The sequence below is a fragment of the Amblyomma maculatum genome, chromosome 10 (genome assembly GCF_055883805.1).
Source record: "Amblyomma maculatum isolate TAMU_Amacu chromosome 10, ASM5588380v1, whole genome shotgun sequence".
NCBI lineage: Eukaryota > Metazoa > Arthropoda > Arachnida > Ixodida > Ixodidae > Amblyomma > Amblyomma maculatum.
This window is the reverse complement of record NC_139353.1, coordinates 177,008,297-177,020,659: the sequence shown is the minus strand read 5'-3', so window position 1 is coordinate 177,020,659 and position 12,363 is coordinate 177,008,297. Positions and strand designations below refer to the sequence as shown.

The 12,363-nt window shown below is 45.2% G+C and overlaps 1 protein-coding gene across 3 annotated transcripts in view; it reads left to right on the top strand.

Moving 5' to 3' along the window:
- Positions 1-3,192: 3,192 nt before the first annotated feature.
- The window catches only part of LOC146177999 (uncharacterized), a 99,221-nt gene continuing 90,050 nt past the window's right edge, over positions 3,193-12,363 (top strand). For 2 of the 3 annotated variants that reach the window (XM_084580696.1, XM_084580695.1), the window contains exon 1: positions 3,193-3,487. In XM_084580696.1, coding sequence (XP_084436822.1) covers positions 3,298-3,487 — 190 coding nt within the window. In that variant the 5' untranslated portion in view covers positions 3,193-3,297. The remainder of the gene's footprint in view (positions 3,488-12,363) is intronic. The other variant, XM_084580697.1, reaches the window with a different exon arrangement.

Sequence of the window (12,363 nt, the reverse complement as noted above, 5' to 3'; positions counted from 1 at the left end):
TCCTTGGATCCCCAACCAAGCGCTTTATCAACTGCGTTGCGACCCGGATCGTGAAACTTCACAATTCCTCTTGTCTACCGTGAGGATGATAGCGGGATTCCGCGAGTGACAGATACTGCACCTTTAATTTCCTGTAAACGAATTGTAGAACGCCGGTGAACTTTGATGCATTCAGTAGAATGCTGGATGTTTTTGACAAGGGGCATGCCATGTACAGTCTCGACATGTCATGACTTCACCAAGCGATTCATGCATATATGAACTGGCCCTGCCAGTTGCTTGATTCACCACACGGCAAACAGAAGCAGAGCCAGGTGTACAGGAGGCATTAGTACAGCAGGCATCAGCGGTGTTTGAAATTGATTTACAAGATGGGGAAGGTAGGAGAGGAAGAAGAGAGGGAGATAGTGGAGGGCTAGGATTCACCGCTACAGTCCCATCGCACTTTAGTACCCTCAAAAATTTTTTTCTGGCCTCTAGCTGGCAGTAGCAGGAGCCGGTTTGCTGAATTCGGCTTGGTTCTTCCAGCAAGATGTATTAGTAACTCTTCTTCCTATCTGTCTTTGGAAATTCGCCTTCACCTCTCGGTGGCCAAATTGCCGGTCTCCGAAAAGTGTCTCTCACAACTTTGGGTGCGAAGCAGTCACTTTGGGAAGCCACTATAAATGCATTGATGGCTTCATCTTGCAAATTTATGTTTAGTGTGACTTTTCTTGAAAATTGATTTGAGCTAGTCATGCCATTTTAAAACCAACAGAGATCGGCAAATGCCCTCAAATTTGCCTTTCCTCGATCACTATCAGTTTGTAATATTTCTTTGCTTACTATGTCGACACCCTCTCCTGCGCAATAATTTTTAAATGAGAGTTATCACTTTGACTAGCCCCATTCACCAGAAAACCTGGCTTTATCGGCACAGCAATAAATCCCACGCATGCTTCGCGCAGATGGCAGTTGACACGCTGATTGGTCGATGGAATTGTGGGATGTTACCAGACCCACGACATGGCCATGTTTACACTAGTGTACTAGCCATGTTATAGCCATGTTGGCGAGAGGTATTGTCTCTGGCAATTCCTGTCATACGAAACTGAAATAAAAAGGAAACCCCCTGGGATCCTTGCATCTCAAGTCGCACATTAGTCCAAAGCCAGCTGGGGGCAAGTTCTTACCAGATTGTTGAAAGCGAGGCATCTATGTTCATGCTGGGTGGTCTATATTGTAGCTCACAGCTGCATGTTAATGAGGACGTGCGATGTAAAGACAGCATAAATGAAGGTATTGGTTTACGGGGTTTAACGTCCCAATTATAGTGACTCGGGCTATGAAGAGACGCGTTATGGAGCACTCTGGAAACATCAACCACCTTGGATTCTTTAACGTGCACTGACATTGCAGCACAGCACACTGGTGCCCATATTTTCTTTTTACATGGTACGGTGGAGCACCCTATCTGCACCACCATGGCGGGGGGGAGTGGTAATTAAACCAAACCGAATGAAAGTATTAGTAGAAAGCGCATGTGCGCAAAAGACCAGCTGCAAGTGAAAGCCAATCATTAACGCTGTAACTTCATACCGTGTAAGTGTCCGCCAAATGTTATTCCTTATGGTTGATAAATCTGGTTTGGTTTAATTTGTGGGGTTTAACGTCCCAAATTAAGCGACAAATTTTCGACCACCTGACGATCTTTAGTGTGCACTGACATCGCAGAGCACACTGGCGCCGGGCTTTTCGCTACCATCGAAAAACAGCCACTGAGGCTGGGATTTGATCCCAGCTAGCCTTCGGGCGCCCTGCCACTGCACCACCCCGACAGAGTTTATTGGTGATAAATTTATCGATGGGTGTTAGCCAATCTGATGCACTTTCCCTTGTTTCCGAAGTGATTATATACTTTTGATAGCTGATCATGCATGCTCGTTTTCCTTGCAAGAGGACGAGAGGAGTATACGTACAGGGTGTTGCACAATTAGACCCGCGCTGTAGAATGCTTCTCCCAGCTAAACCGCAGAATCCTTGCAGTTCAGATTTCGCACAGAAATCACATCTTGTCGCTAGTATTTGTTAATACTAAATTTGTTTGTGGTACTTGCCTGATTCGATCAGAAGAAGTAAAATATTCCCATCGCCTGCGGCGGCGGCGACGCCAGACGAACCGCTGCCCCAGTCATGGGACTGGTGGCGCCACCTCATGCTGCTTACAACAACTCAAACCTTCTGCCAGAAACGCTCGCCCCCTCTTTTCCTGCTACAGAGTTGTTGTTAGCAGCATGAGGTGGCGCTACCAGTCCCATCGCTGGGGCAGCGGTTCGTCTGGCGTCGCCGCCGCCGCAGGCGATGTGAATATTTTACTTCTTCTGATCGAATCAGGCAAGTACCACAAACAAATTTAGTATTAAAAAATACTAGCGACAAAATGCGATTTCTGTGCGAAATCTGAACTGCAAGGATTCCGCGGTTTAGCTGGGAGAAGCATTCTACAGCGCGGGTCTAATTGTGCAACACCCTGTACATTCTGCATGGTTACCTAGCTCACACTTTCAGAGCGTGCAACATGCTGCAAAGCCGACGGCGAAAAAATAAGCAGCGAAAGAGCTGCAACGTTATGATCGAGTGCCACTTTTCGATTTTAGTTGAACATTACTGTATATGTGGGCAAACTGCCGCGAAACGAGGAACACAAGGTCGGTATCAAAGGGAAACAAAACGCGATTATTCACACTGTCAGCATTTCACTACATTCAAAGGGATGAACGAAAGGAGCGAAATTAACTATAGGTATACGAGGAAGAGATGATCGAGAGCGTACGACCGTTCCTAGCTTTAGGCGCAGGCAATCACTGTTTCATGTTCAAGATCATAGAGGAAAGAAACATTTTTTTCCTTCCTGGTCAAGACTGACAGAAAAGGAAGCCGCCCGCAACTTCTACGACAAGCCGCCCAGCTTTCAGAAAATAAAAACAAAACATGTTCGACCATAGTACTACATTAAGAGCATAGATGGCGCTGCCGTAATTTTTAGAAGTTTTTTTTGTGTATGTGTGTGTGTGTGTGTGTGTGTGTGTGTGTGTGTGTGTGTGTGTATGAGTTGTCTACGGTACTTTGTATTGTTTATGATTTTTTTTTTTTTTACGACTGCGGCGCCAACATGGTGCCCGCCCGATACGAAGGGTAGAGTCAATAAATTATCATCATCATCATAAAAAAAAATATATATCATTTTGGCGATGGAGGTTACGACTCACGTGCTCCCTTGGCGCCTCCACAAAGATTCTCCACGGTGGTGATGGGGTGATGCATGTGCATGCAACCATGCATGGAACGCACATTGGTAATTCGTTAGGCCTACCGGCCAAAGGGCACGCAAGATTGACTTTTGTGTGCCAACGGTCTTCCAACGAGTGGCAGTGCCATAACCTGTGGCCCAACCTAACACGCGCCATGGTGACGGAAGAAGCAGCTTCGCCGGCTTTCATTGTCCCACGTGAGTGTCCGGCGTTCGCCATGCATTTCTGTTTGCAGTTGTGACAAGTGGCGTCCTGGTCGTTGCGGCTCATTGACAACCTGGGCGGTTAAGTTCGCTCAAGGCGGCAGCGCAAGGCATGGAGAAATATCGTGTATGTTTTTCTTCTGAACACTCGCATCGCGCAAATTTGCGACGTGTGTTACCTGACACCGTGATCGGTTGATAAGTGTCGTGCCGCCAGGTCGTTGCGGCTCATTGACAACCGGAGCAGGTCTGCTCAAGTCGGCAGCGCAAGGAGTGTAATGCATTGAGAAATATCGTGTATGTTTTTCTTCTGAACACTCGCATCGCGCGCCTTCGCGATGTGCGTTACCTGGCACCGTAACTAGTAGCACAAATTTTTGCTGAAACATTGTACCAATATTACCTTTTTAGGTTGCACCAGCGTGGCTAGCGTCCTCCTTAGGCAATGTCAAGACAGCATACATACAGAAACATTGCTGCGACGTCGTCTACAACGTTGCGTCCATATTTAGCATATGTACAATGACATTGCAGCAAAGTTTTGTCCACATTCAGACAACATTAAAGCCAAACATTAGTCACGTCACCACAACATAGGACCTACTTGTGCGGCGCACATGTAGTCATACTAGACAAAGTCACAAAAGTATGCTGCTCTAAAGACAGACTTAAAGGAGGGCATGTAGGAACATTGTAGCTGCACTTCATTATTCATTCTTAGTGCAATTCTTTTTACATAATGCAGCCTTCTCGGAATGTATGACAGGAAGTGTTAAAATGACAGCTAGTTTAGTTAGCGGGGCTTAATGTCCAAATCCCAAAGTGCTCAGGCTATAAGAGACTCCATAGTTGAGTTCTCTGGATAATTTCGACCACCTGAAGTTTTTTAATGTGCACTGACATTGCACGGTACATAGGGCACCGCATTTTGCTTCGATCAGAATGTGGCTGCTGTGGTTAGGATTGAACTCACTTCCTCGGGATCCAAAGTGCCCCAACCACAGCTGCAGGGTAGTATGAAAAGGGCAGCTTTGCTGGCACATAATGAACAAGTTTTTCCAGTCAGCTATGAAATATGCTTTTCTGACCTCTAGCGACCACATATTAGTACAAAGTTGGACTGTGTAATTGTAGCAGATAAAGATTTGGTTTATGGGGTTTAACGTCCCAAAGCGACTTAGGCTATGAGAGACACCATAGTGGAGGACTCTGGAAATTTCGACCATTTCGGGTTCTTTAATGTGCACCAACATCACACAGCACATGGGCGTGTTGGTTTTCGCCTCCATCGAAAAGCGGCCGCTGAAGCCAGGATTCGATCCCGCTTCTTTGGGCACAGTAGTCGAGTGCCCTAACCACTGCACCACCCTGGCGGGGCTGTAGAAGAGAAAGATTGACCTAGAAACAAAAATATTTATTACTCATAAATAATCTTTGGCACTTAACTGTCATTGAAATTTAAAGGCTGGTAAAGAACACAAGGAAGGAGATGAAGTCACAGTAAAACTAAAGCTCTCATTTACAGTTGTATAAGAGCTGCTGGTCAAACAATGCCTGCACCAGGTAATGTAATACAAAATTCAAGGAGACATTGGCTGGCAGAACCATTACAAGATACGGGTTAAGGTAACAAACCATACACTGAAGTTGGTAAAATAAAGCTCAGTAGTAATTTGCCTGTGCCTAGTACAGCTACAATTACATTGCTACAACCACTAGGAAACAAAATGCAGCAAATTTTATCGGCACCAAGTGTGAGTCTGGGAGGCTACTAGCATTTCAAAATACTGATAGCAAGAAGAGTATAGGTAATGATCAATTCAAACAGAAAGCAATGAATTTGCTGAAGCATGAAATTCTGGCTGCATTACTACAGTGAGTTTGACGGTGGCGTACTGTAGGAAGCAAGAGCCAGCCAGCATGTCACTTTCCTACTGATATAAAGAGCTCCCCAACAGTTATCTCATTCCAGATGCTACTGGGAGACGGCATGGCAATACAGTTTTGTGTGGTTCTCGCGCGCGCCTTCGTCAGTGCTGTCACGCACAGTCGAATGAAGTTTCGGGTGCACTTACATCAACACTTTTTGCCCCTAAATTTTTCACAAAACTATATGTACCATTTTATGCAGTGTGCCTTTGAAAGCTGTAAGCAGGTATAGCGCGACCTGGTGCTAGTGCATGGCAAACTGTTTGGTGGATATTCCAAGTATTCTGTCAACCGCTGCCGTTTTCGTTTAGAGCAAAAGAGGCACTGACGAAAATTCATAGCACGTCTCAGATTCAGAGTAAGGAACAAAAATTAACGCATACAGTTAAAATTTCAGTTGTCTAGTGATGTGGGCTGTTCTAGCTTTTCTAGCTTCGTTTAAAACAAATCACTCGGTTGAAAGACAGCAGATGTATACGTATAGTCTCGCAACTGATGCACACATAGACAGATCAAGGAAATGGGCATAAACAGATATGCATAATTGAAAAGAGTAGGTTGAAAGACAGCAGATGTATACGTAGTCTCGCGACTGACGCACGCATAGACAGTCGTAGTCAGTTTAATACCAGTGATAAAAAAAAATTTAATTAAGGAAATGGGCATAAACAGATATGCATAATTGAAAAGAGCAGCAAGCAATAAAAAAAAAAATGTCCTTCAAAGTTAACACATTGCACTCATTCATCAAAACGGTACATGCGGCTAGAAAATTAAAGTCTCAAAATCTTTCTGGACGATTTGTGCACATAATTAAGGAGCTGGCCTTTCGTTCCTGTCTGTCACCTTAGCATAATTGACAAGAAGGAGTCTGAGAAATTTCTCACATACTAAAGAAGCGGACCTTGGCTATTGTCAATGCCTTCCGGGCAACTCAGCAAAGGTGAGTTCTCAAGTGCTGGCTGGATTAAGATTTGAAGGACTTCAAGGACATTTGTGTGTGGTAGGTGCACGACAGCTTTTTCAAAAAAAGGCACAACCTTGTCCAAGAGAGCTACAAACTCTGGTTTTGGATAATGCAGTCCGCTAGAATCTTGCCCTCGCAGAATAGTGTACATAGGGCTGCTTCTTTCGCTGATTTCAAGAAGGATAGCACAAGCGTCACACCTGAAGTCACTGATTAACTTCACAATGTATTCAGCGCGCAGCGACATAAACTAAACCAGAATATGTGACAGTGCGTAATGGGATGACAGGAGATACCATCACTTCTTTCAGTTCCTCGGTTACTGATTGCGGCAGAACTGAAATGATTTCGTCGGTGTCGAAACTAGGTTCCCAGGCGCGCAATACAGCGCGACATACAACTCCTATAGTCACCTCTGAATAAATAGCACAGAGAAAAGCTTTTATATCCATTATTGAGGAGTGTCCCTTGAGTAACAGTGGCGAATGTGTAATAAGCAAAGCATTCTACCAAAATAATGGGGCAGCGATTGCTCTCTAAGGCAGGCATTACTGCACAGATAGTTACAAGGAACTATTAGTTCAAAAACATAATAGAAAAAGAAAGAAAATATTGCTAGGAATTAGTGCTTGAAATAGATTTCCTGTTTTTTCATGAAATAATCATGATATCATGTAAACATTTCATTAAACCAACGTTTATTTGCAAAATTAAAATAATGTTTATAATACAACATAAAACATTTGCTGGTCTATAAATTATAGCAAAATTGAAAACAAAACTTAAAAGCGTTAACTCTGACGTTATTCTACTAATACTTTGTCATGTAAGCATTGTGCAACTTATATTACATTTTTATAAAATTATTTTCATCTTCAGTGTTACCTCGATGGTTTCTCATCTAGCGCTGAAAGACGGTTTTGCCATTGTTGCGGTTATGTTTGCCTTGAAGAAGCTTCGATGTGATCACTGCTTATTCGCTTTTTTTATTCATCTTCTTGTACAGGCTTGGGCAAAAATTCAGATCAAAATGAACAGAAGTAGATAGCATGCCGCAATACATGTCATATGCTTGCCGAGCGTTTGCTGAGTGACAGTGTTTTTTAATATAAAGACTCCATTCACGTGTGTAGCATGCTGACAGTATGCCACTGCAGCATCTACCTTCTGTAATCTTTCATTTAGGGGCTGCACTCACCACGAAACCCGCGGGCGACAGCGCGAAACCAGGCAAAAGCCACCCGCCGCCACTGAAGCAGATGCGGAGCGAACAGTGAGCAGGTCGCGCCCCTTGCGGCGGCGGAGAGCGTGACTCAAGGAGAAAAGTTCCCATTGTTCACGCGGCGATTGAGAAGGCCGTAAGAAAGAGCGCGCACTCTCTCCCTCGAGACCGGCCGTGCCTCTTCGAACCTGGCGCTGGCTGCTATTTTTGTTTCAGATGTTTCTGGGAAGCGCATGACATCCACACTCAGTCCAAGTAGCTTGCTACACGGTCGATTATGCCATGGAGAGTACTTTTTGCCATGCCGAATAGGATGGTGACTGCTCGTTCACTTGCTTTATTTCCCGCATACCTGACGAAGTAAAACCACTTATCTGGCACACAATTGTGGTTACTCAAAAACATGTGGGTGTAAGCTACCTACCAAAGAAACGAAAGGACATGTTCAGCTGTTTTCTGAGGGCATGGACCCCCGTGCTGCTTGGGATAAAAGCACAACTTTTCTTAGTCACTGATCAGCTCTTAGCAGACGCTCCTGCTCACCCGGATGTGTTTTTGGAACTGCAAATAAATCACACATTTCACGTGTCATGGGCCTTGCACACTGTCATGCCAATTAACGAATTGTAAACAGACACTCACCCCAGTGTTGAGGCGCCTGACGACCTGATCAACAAATTTTTCCACTTTCGGTCGTTCTTCACCGTGTTTGCCTGTGTATGAGGTCGATAATTGCACAGTCTTTCCCAGGCACAATGTTAGAAAGATGAATCGCAGTGCTTCGATTGTTGGCTGCTTCCCCGGCTGGGGTATGACAATGACCTCTGCATGCTTTCACTCCTGTGGCATGGTGTTTTCCAGCTGTAGGGAGTCGTTAATGTATTGAGTGAGCTCTTTGATTTGCTCCGAGGCCGAGCTCATGTGTTGAATGGTATAACTGTGTTATATGCGCCACAGCCTCATTTTTAATATGCAGCTTATGCACCTGCAGGTTGTTTTCACAAGATGTGGTACATAGAAAATTAAGAATATGCAATCACTGTCATGAATGAAAAACTGCACCACTGACACATCCAAATGCCTGGCCAAGCTTGCATTTGAGGCTCCCTGGTCTCATATTACGGCTTTGACAGTAATTCCAATGTTCTTCAACTGTTTGATTAGAGTGAATAATAAGTTACAAAGGTCCATTGATGACGACGCCACATGGGCAAGTGTGTAGGCCGCTGGCTCAACCCACCGCCTAGAAATTAAAATTCACTCAACACTATTGTCACTGAACCCTTGAACAAGATCTTGTGCTTCATCGTAGTTCAAAATTTTTGTTCACCATCAATTCATCAAAGATGAACACACACGCAGTCATGCTCGCACCAAGACTTAGTTGCAGACAAGATTGATGGCAATATGCCTGGAATTATTCCAGGTGGTATATTTATGTGAGATAACCACTCCTGACGAAACGTTCGGTGGGCAAAGTTAGAAAAAAGGACAAAAACCGATTTGCCCTTAGGCCACGGAAATGCAAGCACGAGGCAAATTTTTTTTCTTTATCCGCTGGCTGAACTGCTTTCCATTAGCTTCCCCTTTGAGATCAATATGGTTCCGTAGCAGTGCAACCAATTCCTGTCTCGTGGGGACGGATGATGCCTTTTGCCTATTGTGTGCACAGGTTTCACCTTCAGTTTCTGCAGTCTGGCAGTGGTCTTCTTATATTTGGAGACCCCGAAGCCGCCTGACTATGTCGTTTCGCTGACTAGTACATTTTCCAGGAAGTGCGGTCTAGATGCCCGTAGAGACTACATTGAAAGAATACGAACTGTATAGTAAGACGAAAGAACCCGGACGTTTTTTAGAAATAACATTGATAAACAGTCCAAGTATAATATGACGTTTGCAATGCAATGGATGAATTGAAAGAAAACAAATTGTATAATAAGACAAAAGATCCCGGACGGCTTTCAGAAATAACATTGATAAACAGTCCAAGTATAATATAATAACATTTGCATGCAATAGATGATTTTATGCCGTTTTCTAGCATGCACTCAAATGCACATCTTTTTTGCCTTCATTTCAGCTAGTCATATCGCACTGCAGTTTCGATACAATTCATTTTTTGCAAGCATGCAAAGCGAAATCTACCACAATGGTACCTTATAACATAAGGAACTTGATTCTTGTAAAAACGTAAAACGCATTTGTAAATAAACACAGATAAAGAGGAAAAATGTTTTCCATTCAAGGCAGACTATACTATCGGCCGGAAAATAAAATGGACCACCGCTCAGGGTAGCGGAGCGGCTACGGGCCGCACAGGGGCGCTGTTATCTCGCGCCGCTCGCTGGCAGCCAGAGTGCCCCGAGTGATGACAAACTTCACCCTCGCCCTCGCGCGGGGGCTTGTCGCGCTTGATAAATATCTAGTGTTGCGTTCAGCTGCTCTGCTGTTGACGGTCCCGACGAAGGGGAGCGCACATCGCCTATTCATCGAACACATCGGGCTGCGGCAGATCAGTTGGACAGCCGCAGTCCGTAAAACCGCGGCTGTGTGAAGAAACGAGTCGGAGTTTTGTTTTTGGCTGTCCTTTTATATTGCCCTCATGTTAGATGTTACTGCTAATCCCCTGCATCCACCATAGCCGGATTTTAGGCAACGCGGTCTAAGACGCTGCATCGGCAGCCACCGTGACGGGCGCTTTTTTACCCAGTGAGATAACAGAGACGGCGAACTTCCCTGCGGGCGCTGCTTCTCTTTTGAAGCTGTCATATTGGCACTGCCTTCGCAATAAGCTTGATATTCTGTTGAGCAAAACATCTGCAATTTTTTTAAATTGGGGTCTACGATACGTAGTCTTTGATGATAATTTTTTTACAATGGTTCAGTCCTGAAGAGATTCTTAGGGAGACGAATCACAAAAATTATTGCCAGTGATGAAATTTATTTGCTGAAGCTGATTAAGAATCTCATTGGAATTCTTCAGTGTGACCTTAGTGAGACGAAAAGTTGCCGTCTGCCGCAATGACTTAACTTAGCGTCTTTGCATAGTCGTATAGTGCCACCACAAAGGCACCGTGAGGAAAGTTCCTTCTTCATGAGTCCCCAGATGTTTTCGATGGGGTTGAGGTCAGCCCCGTTAGGTGGCCACAGGAGCTGACGCACGGCGCAGCGCTCAAGAAGGTCGCTTACAGCACGCGCCTTGTGCATGGGGCTGTGGTCATGCTGGAACACGTAGCAGCCATCCGGTAACGGTCCGTCCAGGACGTAGGGAATCATGTAGGGAATCATGTGTACCTGTTTGCAGTACGGTTGCTGCTGAATCATACTGTCGTCGTGTGTTCGCGGGCTCCATATCTCATAATCTGCAATATTTATGGAGCATAAGAATAATGAACTAACCCCGTTGTAACGCAGGTAGGTTTTACTGCTTATTCAATCCGTGTAGTTGCAACTGCACAAGCGTCGGATCTTCAACTGCAGCGCAACATAAGGCCCGGGTCGAGGCACTTCGGACTGGCCCATTCTAAATTCTTGTCGAAGGCTGAATCCCAGTACGGCGCTGGCATTGTGCACCCCGCAATGGGCTTACGAGTGATGATTTGTACGGCATATTCTACTCTGACCGTGCAGCCCCTGGCACTGACCTTCTCTTTTCCAAGACACTGCAAACGCATTCACCCTTCCCTCGTCAAAAGCAAACAACCGTATGTTATAATGACATGCGCGTCTTGGTGCTTATGAACTAGCGCTGTGTTGGCATGCATCATCAGTTCTGCGCAAAGTTTTCAGGAGAATGTACAGGAAAGATGGAAATTAACTTACCTTCAAGATGTCAAATGTATGCTGGGTGGTGGTCGCCCTCCAATAGTCCCGCCGTCAGCGTAGTGTTTGCAGTGAAAGCGCACAAAGGAAACGCACTACCTGTCGGGCACGCCAGCACACTTTTTGCACAGGTATACACAGAACCTGACCACGCTTCTCCACATCGCACGAGCTATTTTGTTGCGCTCTGTGCCTCATATATCTCGAGAGAATGAAGCCGCCAGCAGTAAGGCCCCTAGCAGCACACAAGAGAAAAAGGCGCTACGCCACCAACTCATAATGGCTATGGCTAGCACTTCGATCCGCTTCGGCTGCTTTGTCTGGTTTTGACTTGTTTCGGTTTCGGAAGTCGCTGACTTAACGGCTTTGCTACTCGCTGAACAGTGGCAAGCATGATGTCGGGCGTCTACACGCTAACGCTGCATGTTTGTCGTGTATGCGCGCCTGTAGTTTGCACATTCAGAAATGTAGCAGTGGTAGCGAAAGACCGCCGTGAGTTTCGCTTCTTTTCTCGCGATGCTGGACAAATTAACTGCGTGCTTGTCATGGACGTCAGGTTGACGCGGTTAACATCAGAAATGCGGTGCTGTGGTTCGGCGAATCGGAGCTTTGGCCCAAATTCATTGCCAAGTTCCTTGCGAAAACTCCTGATCATAAACAGCTACGGTGGCAATTGTTTGTTTGTTAATATTGGAAGACTATACGGCCTTTTACAGATCAAGTGATGTGTTTGGAAACAGAAGATGCTGAATTGTGCTCACCCATAAAGAACAGTGGGCGAGCCCAATTCGGCTCGCCCACTGTTCCTTTATGGGCGCAACATCTATGGCTGTCAGCTCAAACTTGTCGCTTGAGAGCGATCATTTCTTGTGTGATATATGTGTCTCACTACTTCAGTGTTTAACTCTTGAATGGTGACGAAATTTTTAA